The sequence below is a fragment of the Condylura cristata genome, unplaced genomic scaffold (genome assembly GCF_000260355.1).
Source record: "Condylura cristata isolate star-nosed mole 26May11 unplaced genomic scaffold, ConCri1.0 scaffold00020, whole genome shotgun sequence".
NCBI lineage: Eukaryota > Metazoa > Chordata > Mammalia > Eulipotyphla > Talpidae > Condylura > Condylura cristata.
In genome coordinates this window covers 27,152,229-27,163,171 of record NW_004567121.1, presented here as the reverse complement: position 1 = coordinate 27,163,171, position 10,943 = coordinate 27,152,229, and the positions used below count along the sequence as shown (strand labels likewise).

Here is a 10,943-nt window from a genome sequence, read left to right as displayed (position 1 = left end):
GGCCCCGCTGCCAGAAAACAGGGCGGGAGGTGTGGTCGGGATTACGGGCGGCCATCGGGGCTAAAGCGGGGTCCGCATCCGCTCCTCTTTGTAAGCCCAAAGAGGGCGGCGTGATGCCTCGCTCTCACTAGGTGTTTAATGTGTGTTCGTGGGAATTGCCAAGATTTGGGGTGAGGAAGGGGTTGCTGGAAGGGATTTCACCCCTTGCAAACAGTGGGTGCCCAGCCTCGCTCGTCGAGGCGCAATGGATGGCTCGAAGGCTGGTCGGGGCTTCCCCTGTGCGGGTCCGTCCTGCCCGAGTCCCTAGATCAGAGCTGTCCCGGGCACCCACCCGCCGCCCGCACACACACTGTCTCGCCCCCGCGTTGGGATCGGCCCCGCCTAGGCCTGACTCGGCGACCGGTGCCATCGGGCCGGCCGACGCGGCGGGCGGCCGCGGGAGGGCTCGCCCGCCGCCTCCGCGGCACCTGCCTGAACCACAAAGGCCGCCTGCTGCAGCCCGGCGGGAGCGGGCTTCGAGCGGAGCCCCTTTGCTGGAGCTGCGCGGGAGCCCCCCCAAAATCGGTGCTGGGTAGGCGAGAGGCGTCGACGCCCCAGGCCTGGGGAGAAGCCAGGAGTCCTGACTGGGATGTGGGGAGCGGGGGTGGGGGAGGCAGGGGCGAGGCCTCGGTTTGAGCAAAGATGGGGAGATGGGGAAAGCTGGGTGGGGACAGGTGACTGGGCCTGGGAGGAGGGGGAAGTGGAGACGCAGGTTTGGGGAGGAAAGGGGTGGGGGCGGGAGGCGGGTCAGAGATGCGAGGGAAGGAGCTGGATGCAGGTGGCGCGCAGCGAGGCTGGGGCTGAGGAAGAATGAGCTGAGGAGGGGAGACGCGGGAGGGTGGAGACCGCCTGGGTCTGGGGGACGGTCGACGCGAGGGGTGGGGCGTCCCCGGGGAGGGAGGTCCCTGGGGAAGGGAGGGGCCGCAGCTGGGAGGCGGGTCTCCGTGCGGCCACCCTCGGCCCGGGCTCGCGGCTCCGCGGTGCAGGTGGCTGGCGGGCGTGGCCCTGGGCCCGGTGAGCGCCCCTGGGTGGCGGGCCCGGCTCTGGGATGGGGTGCCCGCGAGGAGCTTTGTCTCGCGGCTGAGTCGCGCGCCGCAGGCACACCCTTTTCTTGGCGGCGCTGAAAGGCTCGGTCCGGCGGCGGAGGCTGCCGGGGAGGCGGAATGCGGGTCGTCTCCCACAGGGGTGTCCAGAGAACAATAGCGAACGCTGGTTTTCCCTCGGCAACCAACTGGGCTCCCCAGAACTCAAGCGCATGGTTTTCTGGAACAGAAAATGCTCTCGGAGCGGTCTCGGAGCACGGTGCAACTCTTGGGGTTTGTGTGGGGGACCCCCAGCCCCGTGGTTAAATCTGGTTGGAATCGCGCGTCCCCTCTAAACTATGGGGCGGGTGAGAGTCCCCCGCCCCGGGCTTTGCTGCCTTCTGTCTGCCGCGCGGCCGCCAGCCCCAGGCTGTTGCCCAGCAGCCGAGACGTGGCGTGGCGACCCGGGGGTCGTGTCGGTGCTGAGCAGGCTCTCGGAGCTGCCGGCTTTGTCTGCCCAGATGGCCCGCATCGAAGGTCGGCGGTGTGTTCTTAGAGGGAGCAGTCAGGGCTGGTGCCGGTGCGGTAAAATCGGGGGAAGTGGTCTTGGATACTCTCCGCCAAGGGTGTGACTCCCGGTCTTAGAGCGGCCGCGGCCGCCGGGGAGCCAGGGTGTTCCTCTCCCGGTGACCACACCCAAGCCAGCGCCTGCATCCTTTGCACATGTCGCCAGTATTGTCTGTGACCTCAAACGGGACTGCTTTGAGATAGGAGGTGGCCGCCTGCCCGTGGGAGAGCAGATGAACAGAACTGGAAACAAAATAGGGATTCCACAGAGCCCCCGTGCGCTCTTCTTGCTGCCTAGCTAAGCACCTGGCTTTGCCACCTGCAAGGTCTCGCTCGACATGACAGCTGAAAGCTAAAATTTTGATTCCTTTGATGATCATTTTGCTAATATTAAAGGTGATTCCTAGCATAAGGTGCATACTTTGAAACTGCCATTCATTCAGAAAAAAAGAAAAAGAAAAGGCGAGGCAGAGCATTTTTACCCGAGGAGGGGAAGAAGCCTGACTGTGTGTGGCAGCATGGCAGCACCTATTGGCAGGACTTACTCTTGCCAGTAGTTAACTGGTGAAGCTGTTGGCCCTTAACTAGCATGAAACCAGGCTGTTCTTTCTCAACCAGGTTGATGCTTAAGGTGAGGGCCGTGATGTGACGTCACCTCTTGCCCAGAAGTGTGGTGGTGGCCAAGGCTCAGGCCCCTCATCTGGGCTGTCCCCAGTGACTCCAGGGAAGCAGCTGGAGGCTCCACCCACCCCTCCCCCCCATTTAAAGAACGGGGCACTGAGGAGGGCCTCCCCGAATTACACAACTGGTGACCAAAGACTAGAATGTTGCTCACTGGGCGCCTTTAACTGAATTAGATTTCTCTCTCTGGACAGGTGAAACCGGGAATCGCAATGCTAGAAGCCGGCAGGCTCACACTGGAGGTTTTTCTTTTGAAAGACCCTGTGGGAAATGTGCCTTCATGTCACATCCAAGGGGGTCAGCTTCACGAGGGAATGCTTGGTTGGTTTATTCTGGACTTAGCGCATCATCCTACGAAAGTGCTGTGTGAACATCCAGGGTCTCTTTTTCTCACAGTGGGGAGCCCACAGAGGCATCCTCCAACTACTACCTGTGAAAATGTCTGGGGTGAGAACCCAGAGTGGAGTGGCAGGAACTCCAGAGAAGGGCTTTTGGGTACCCACAGTTCTGGGCTGCCTATCTTATCTCCCACTTCCCTGAGCTTGGGGACCTCAGCTGGGTGTACAAAAGATGCCCTCAGTATATAAAGACCTGGCCATTTTCAGCGTCACACCCCCAAGATGCAGGGGTGAGCCAAGCCAGTTTCAATATTCTTTAAGTGCCACTTGTTTCTGGAAAATGCTGCACGGCAAGGCCAGTCTAAAATTCGGTTCAGGCTTCATCTGTGGCGGCTGCTCCTCTCTGTCCTCCTTATATTAGGGACTGCGGGGCAACGCCCCTCCCTCCCAGTGCCTCTGACCCAGCGGTCAGTGGGGTGCTACATTAGTTCCAGGGAGCTGTCTAGGTCAGAGGCCGCACAACTGTGGACACATCTCTGGGGTAAATTAGGATTTAGATAAACATTGAGAGCCAGGAAAGGCCGTATTAGGAAAGAGCATCTAAGACCCGGGCCATCTTCCTAGTATAAAAATTAACCAACTTGTGATAGAATATAATCCTGCTCAGCCATTTTTGTTTTCTGAGCTTTAAGAAAATAGTTTAGAAAAGTCTGCTAAGCCTTAGTCCACAGACTGTTGGAAAATAACAGAATCTCCCTGACAGTGTGGAAACCATAGAGAGAAAGAAGTTGGTGTAATTGGCGTCAAGTGAGAATAACAATATGTTTTGATTTTAGTGCTGGTGAATAAAAGAGAAATGATCTAGATTATTTCTAGATCATCTTACCTTACATTTTCATAAGAACACAAGCTTCAAATATTATAGATGCATCATTCATGAATTTTGATGTTTATGTGTAAAGGCAGACATAAATTATAGGTTTTTAGAAAAGACATTTATGAAGGGATATTGTTTATGATTTCTTCTATCCCGATCTTTGAAACTTGTTTAATTTAAAATAAACAGATGGAACCATGGCATTCCCTGAACCCCTCATGCCCTGCCGCTAACCACAACCTAGTTGCATTCTTGCATCCCCATCTCTTTCTGCCCAAACCTCTTCCTCACAATCTGGCCTCAGAGACAGTGTTCACGGGAGGCATACATAGCCTGGCCTGAGCCAGAAAGCCTGGGTCTGAAGCCCAGCTCAACCCGTTTCTCTTGGGGCTCATTCTGTCCAGCGAGGATTCCTTGACGCAGCAGAGGCCTGAGAGCCGTGTCTTCACTTAGTGTCAATAAATTAATTATCACCATCATTATATTCCACCCCCCTCCAGAATGTGTGTCTGCAAAAACAACATTTTTATTCTCCATTGAAGCTTTTATTGCTTGGGGCCAGGGCAGGCCCTTTGGGATGACAGAGAATGGCGAGGACCCTTTCTAAGGCTTCCACCCTTGCAAGTAGGGGGGTAGCTCTGTGGGAATAGCTGAATCGGGCCTCTCTCAGCACAGCTGTTTTCAGCAGCTGAGAACTTGCAGGGTTAGGAATGTTCCAGAAGTGCTCTGAACTCGCTGGCCTGAGTCCTCCTGCATGTGGGGTTGGCCTGGAGTCTCACCCCACTCCTGCTTCATCGAAGGGCAACTGTGGCTAATGAAATGCTGTCCCGAGACTGTTCTGTTCTTGGTGTGGGAAAGAGCAAGCACGTTTGGTTGATGGCAAATTGTTGGGAATTAAAATATCTCAAGTTTTACAGCTGAGAAATAAGCCTGGCACCACAGAATTATTTATTTATCAAACCCTTTCAAAGCACTTATTCGGTAGTCAGGGTGGGTCCAGCTCCTGAGTTAAGTAGTTATTATCCCCGTTTTATGGTTGAGACATAGAGGGACAGAAATTGCCCAGCTCGTAAAATGGCAGAGCCAGAATCTATTAGGGTTCACAAGCAGGGTTCCCCCCACAGAAACTGAACCAATACGGGTTGACTTAATGATGGGGTTGGCAAGTCTGGTGTGCAGGAGCTGATATGGTCAGGTAGATATTCTCCTTCCTCAGAAAAATCTGTTTTTCTTTGGAGCCTTTTCTATTGATTGAGGCCTGCCCACACCACTAAGAAAATCTCCTTAGTCAACTGACTGTACATATTAACCCTCTACAGAAAACATTCCCAGCAACACTTACGGACGAGGGTTTAACTGACTAACTGTGTGAGACAGTCTGGCTAAGATGGCACAGAACCCTACCTATGCCGGGATGCTTTCAAACGCTACGCACACCAAGACCCTTATTTGTTGAGAGGAAGGTTTACAATAAACTGAAGAATTTAGCCATGGGGCTATCCTGTTACAAAATTGTGGCATACTTAAAATAGAATTTGGACTTTATTCATCGTTGTATCTTCTGGCACAAAATATTGCTCAGGGTAAGTGTTCAGCAGATAATACGGAAAGAATGGCTGACGGAATGATTTAGGTGATATTTCACAGGACTTTCCAGCCACCTAAGACCACCGACTCCTCATTTAAATTTAAAGTCATTTGACCCAACTGAGGCTGAGGGTTAATGAATGACTAGATTCTCTCGAAATCAGGAGAATTTCTGCTTTCTGAATGAACATGTCACCTCTCACCCCCAGCATCTGTCCATTTTCTCTGGCTCACCAACGTTCTTTGGGTCTCTCACTACCCCGACTTCTTGTGAGTGTGAATCCCACATGTTAGCAGTGTCCCATACCGGCCACACATCTTTGTGTCACTTCTGTGTCAATTTACAGCAGCCCCTTTGTTGATGTCAAGTCTGCCTGGGCTCGCTCTGATTTCTCAGGCCCTGAGTCTTTATTCTCCCTGCTTTTGTCTGAGCCTGTCCTTCCCTTCCTTTGTCACTCTCCAGGGACTGAGTCTCTGGTGGGGAAGTCGCCTCCTTCCTCACTTGGACGCTTCAACCAAACTTCTGTCTTTGTGGATCAATGTGTTCCTGCTATAAAACTGAAAAGCAGCCCCCAGTCTTAAATTTAGTGTCCCTTTGCTTGTTTTCAACACTTGTGGAACACAACTTGAAGGAAGTTTGTACACAATACACATAGAAAAATGGGTGACTTTTGGGGGATGGATGTGGGTGTATTTTTAAAATATTTTTACTTTGGTGAATATTTACATTTTAATGAAGTCTATACAGAAAAGCATACAAACCCAAGTGTCTAGTTGAATTTTCACAAACCAAACATATCCACGTACTAGGCACCAGGTCAAGAAACGACCAGTGACCAGAGCCCCTCCTCACCCCCAGTCCTGCTGACCCTCCAAGGTCATTGTCCACTGTCCTGACTCCAACAGCTCAGATCTGCTTTGCTTCTTTTGAAATTGTTACAGATGGAGCCAGAGATGGTCCAGCCTTTCAAAAGTGGCTTCTTTTGCTCAGTGTTGTGGTGGTTGCGTTTGCTTTGCTAATTTTCTCATTTTCATCATTATATAGCATTCCATTGTGTGACTAAACCAGAATTTATTTACCCCTTAAGTTGTCAGTGGGCATCTGGGTAGTTTCCAGCAGGCTCTGCTGAACAGTGCTGCAGTGAACACATGAGTCTGGGTCTTTTGTGAATATAGGTCCGTTTCTATGTTCTTAGGAGTGAAGTAACTGAGTCAGGTCTAGTAGATTGTGTCAAGAGGATGAAAGGTTAAATGAAAACAAACAAACAAAAGAGGCAAGAGATAAGCAATTCTGTGATCAATCCCTAAAGGCTGTTAGAATATTGGAAGTTGTTTTCAAACTTATTCTTCAGCAAAAATAGAACTGTATACCATAGTAGCCCATCAGTTGAAAAAAAGTTAGGTTAGTTTTCCGGAATTATCTAAAAGCAACCTTGACTGGCTGAAAGGAAGGTTTTACAGTTCATGATGGTGCTTCAGCTTTGGTCTTGCGATAGAACCTTCCCTGCTCCTGTTCCGAAGGGAAAGGTGAGGGTCAAGTTATAATGGCAGCATTGTGCCAATGATCATTCTGGACAGGTCCAGACAACCTTGGGCAAGATTAACCAGTGATTTTTATTCTTTTAACTATTTTGTACATCTGTTGGTCAAATAGCAATCTTGAATTTGGTTTCTGTGGCCTAAAATATTCTTCAAAAGGTGTCAGCTTATGGCTTTCCTGGTGGCGCAGGGGTTAAAGTCTCTGTGGTCATAGCACTATTAAGCTATCACCAGGCACTGCAGCACAAATTCTGTCCCTGGCCAGGGAGGTGACCCAATGGCACAGCAGACTTCTCCTATCTCACTCGCTGCTCCCCTCAACAGTGTACTTCAGTCAGTCTGCCTGTTCTGTTCCCTACTCTGTCTCTGGTGAATCCTTTTACCACCACCCCCAACCTCTGGCCTCTACCCCAGTTCTTACATGCATAAATAAATACATCTTAAAAAAAATTAGACTCTAACAAAAAACCCATCATTGGAAAACTAACTACATTTTAATGCATCCTGTATAATAGCAGAGAAATACTATATAGCCATTAAAAAGGCAGATTATCGCTATTCTGATCTAAAATAATCCCCAGCCTATATCATTGAATAGGAAGAAAGGCAGAGCAATATTCGGTGCATGCTGCCATTTATATAATGCACGGCATATACATATATGCTTAACATGCATTAACTCCCCATGCTTAGAGACAACAAAGTCTACCATGGTGCTTGTCTGTGAGCGAGGGGCCTGGGGAAAATTTGATCAGTTTTATAGTTTTAAGAGTTTATCCTGTGTGTCATTTTCCTATTTAAACGATAATAACAATAAATTGGCAGCCCTGGCTGGCTCTGGCTCACCCTGTGAAGCACTCAGAAAACTTTCAAAGATTGCAGTTCTTAAGTGGACCCCCAGAGGGAGGACCCCTACTAAGACAGGAGCTTGCAGAGTGGGGCTTGGCAGACACAGAATGCGCAGCCCATTCTAAAAAGAAAATTCCTGGGGCCAAAAAAGGCGGGGAGGGAGTTCCTTCATTGTTGTTGTTTACCACCCACCCTTTTTGGTTTTTTCCGTTTTGGTTGGTTCGGGAAACTTTGTTTTCGTTTTTGGGGCCCGGCGGCCCCTTGGGCCCTTGGGTTTTTGGGTTGTTGGTTTTGTTCTTCCTTTCCTTCTTCCTTGGGGGGACCGGTTTTTTGTTGGGACCCCGCCCGTTGGTTCTTCTTGGGCTTTGGGTTGGGGAGGGCCTTTCCTTCGTTTTTTTTCTTTTCCCGGCGTGGGGGCTTGGGGGCAAATTTAACTGTCAGACTGCTGTCAGCGCAGAGAGTATCTGGTCTGGGGTGATAGGTCAGGAAGCCTCTGACTCCCCCCTAGAGCTAGTTACCTCACGTAGCATGTTCTTTCCACTCTGCCTTGCACGTGTTTTCTCTCTAAGGGGTGTGAAGCTGCACTGTGGAGTATGTTCTTCATGACCCAGCTCTTTGGGTTCACCCCTTGGTATAATCCCCTCTTTGAGTTTGGGTAAGGATTTGTAACTTTTGACCAACAGGAAATGGCAGAGGGGGCGAGATGTGACTCCCCACTGTGGCATGTGCCATCAGCTAGCAGACTAGTCCTAGAGACCCCCTACTGTTTAAAGAAGGTGGGTGGCTGTATTGGGAAACTGCACTTGGCAAGAAACCAGATGGCCCTGGTCAGTCTCCAGGTGGGGACGCAGCCTGGCAGACTGAGCAGAGAACCCAGGGCTGTGGCCCGCCAGAAAGTGCCAAGCAGTGGATGCTATGTTGTTTAAGCCTCTAGGTTTATGGCCGTTTGCTCCACAGCATAGCAAAGCCTCTTTCCTGTTTGCACGGCTCCTGCCCCGGGAACCCACTGCTTTCATTGTCTTCTCTTCCACAGTCTGGGCGCCTCCTTCCCTCTGCTCACCCCAGCTTCTGCTGGATAAGGGTGGAGAGTGTCAGAATGATGAAGTCACAGGACACCTGCAGCTCCAGTTTCTGTGGCAGAGCTTGGGCAGAGGGCACAGAGCGAGAGGCCTGCTGGGACTGGGAGGGTTACTAGGAAGCAGGTATGGGGTGGTCAGCGCCCAGCTGTGTGGCTCAGTGTACGCGGCCTATGCAGGAGGCCTCACCTGCCCCGGCTGTGTTGTGTGTTGTGTGGGTGGTGGATAGGGCTCAGGTGGAAGACACGCTCCCCTCTTAGAAATACTGGGGTAGCAGCTGGCTCCAGTACTCCCAGGCCTTTCTCCACAGACGGAGGAGCTATGTCCCCCGCCCCCACTGACCAACTGCATTTCCTCTCGCTCAGAGCCCACCAGGGAGTCCTTCAGTTTCACAGCTGCACTGCCTTTAGCCCACTCACCCCTCAGTGCTCAGTTGCTCTGCACTAATCTCCTTCCTGCCCTTCGCCCCAGCTCTGACATGGGCTAGAGTCACCTCCAGAAGCATCAACAGGCTCTGAGCCCCCACCCCGGGCCCCGATGTGAGAGGGCAGCTCTCACCATTCTGAGGGCACCTAGATGATTTTCCATCTGCAAAGCAGGTAGAAAACCCACAGTGGGGCTATTTGAGTGCATGATTAAAGGGGAAGACGGCAAGAGTTCTCGGCACTTCTGCCGCTAAGCAGCCGCATGCAATGACTGGGGCAGGGTGCAGGCGAGAGAATAACCCTGGATGCTAGGATGCCCCAGAGGTTTAGGGCAGGATTGGGGGAGAGGGCGTTCAGGCAGAGGGGTGGGTGTGAAACTGCCTGGGGAAGCGTCCGGCCGGGGAGCCTCGGGCAGGAGGGAACAGACAGCGAAGGGGGTAGGGAGCAGCTGAAGGCACCCCCACCCCCTGCCTCCCTGCTTTTTCCTTCTGGGGGGGGGTATGTGTTTAGGGGAGAAACAGTGGGTGGGGGATGAGGCCTTGACTTATCTGTGTGAACTTGGACAGACTCCAGGCCACACTCAGCGGCTTCTCTTTCCTCATGAGAATCAGTGATAATACAAGGGCAAGGTTAGAAATTGTGTGCGTGTGAGTGAAGTCATGTGCAGAAATGCAGTGCTCTTTTTCTCCTTTTAACATGGTTTGAACATCTTTCGTTCCTCCTGCTGAGGGAGCCTGAAGACCCTTGTTCCCATCCTTCACACTCCAAACAGCCAAAAAAATAGCTCAGGAAATGCCGTCTTTCCTCTAAATTGTAGAACTCTCTGTTCTCAGTTAAGATAGGTAGGCTTGGGGTTTTGCGTTTTGTTTGTGGTGGGCTGGGGGTTGTGCCCGTTTTATTGTGTTAAGACTGAACAGTGGAGGGCTGGCCCATGGAATAACCCTACAGGTGGAAAACCAGTCAGGAGCGTGGGAACCGGCACAGGGCATCTCTGTGTGGCACCTATGCCACCTCTAACACAGGACCCTCGCCCTCTGGTGTTGCAGCCTGAAGGCTAGAGGAGAGGGAGAGACCTGATATTCTAGAAGGCACTGTGGTGAGGGCACCAACAGGGTTAGGAGCCTACTAAGTGAAGGACACGTGGGTGGCCAGGCAGAAGGTAACCCCCCAGCAGCCTGTAAAGCCCGCAGAGGTGAGAGGGAGTGCCAGAGGGCATCCTGGGTGCCTTTGCACCCTCGAAATCCGTGTGACACCAGGCCGGCCCGTCATTGCCCTCCGATGCTGTGATGCACGCCTGGCACCTTGCGTGGCCCCTGGCAGGGACTTGGCTCGTGTGCTGCCCTCAAGGGGTAGACAGGGAGAGTTTTGGCTGCATTGGAAATGATCTGATAGGTAATACATAGTCACAGTAAAAACTTCAAACTATTTAAATGGACCAGAGAGGAAGTAAAAGCCCTGGAATCCCACAAGCTGAAGGGACCACCATTAGCATTTTGGGTGGCAGCTTCTCATTCTGTAGGCACGCATGTAACCATACGCGTCCACTCTGTTTTACTTGTTGGCATTTTTTTCGTTAACAAAAATTAGACTTTCCCCTCCCTGTCCCATTTCCTCTCTTTTCGGTTTCTCTTCTCCACCTCTTCACTCTCAAGGAACAGTGTAAATAAATGGACTTCTACCCACATTTTACTCCACATGTGTTACTGTGTATGAATATACATATACATATATATACACACACACATAATTTTTTGATAATATAATAGTTTATTTTTACATCATTTTGTGCCTTTTTCTATCTCAGTTGTAATCCCCATGAGCTTCCCACCACCAGTTCGCCCGTGTGCTATCACCAGTCTAGTGCACTTCCCCTCCCCCATTTTAATGCCAATCCCCACTCTACCCCTGTAAAATGTCTCTGGTATATAGTTGTTCATTATAAT

At 51.3% G+C, this 10,943-nt stretch overlaps 1 protein-coding gene across 1 annotated transcript in view; it reads left to right on the top strand.

Annotated features, from left to right (window-relative positions):
• The first annotated feature begins 1,241 nt into the window (after positions 1-1,241).
• DPYSL5 (dihydropyrimidinase-like 5) overlaps positions 1,242-10,943 on the top strand; it is a 75,710-nt gene continuing 66,008 nt past the window's right edge. The window contains exon 1 of the mRNA XM_012727493.1: positions 1,242-1,355. Coding sequence (XP_012582947.1) covers positions 1,315-1,355 — 41 coding nt within the window. The 5' untranslated portion in view covers positions 1,242-1,314. The remainder of the gene's footprint in view (positions 1,356-10,943) is intronic.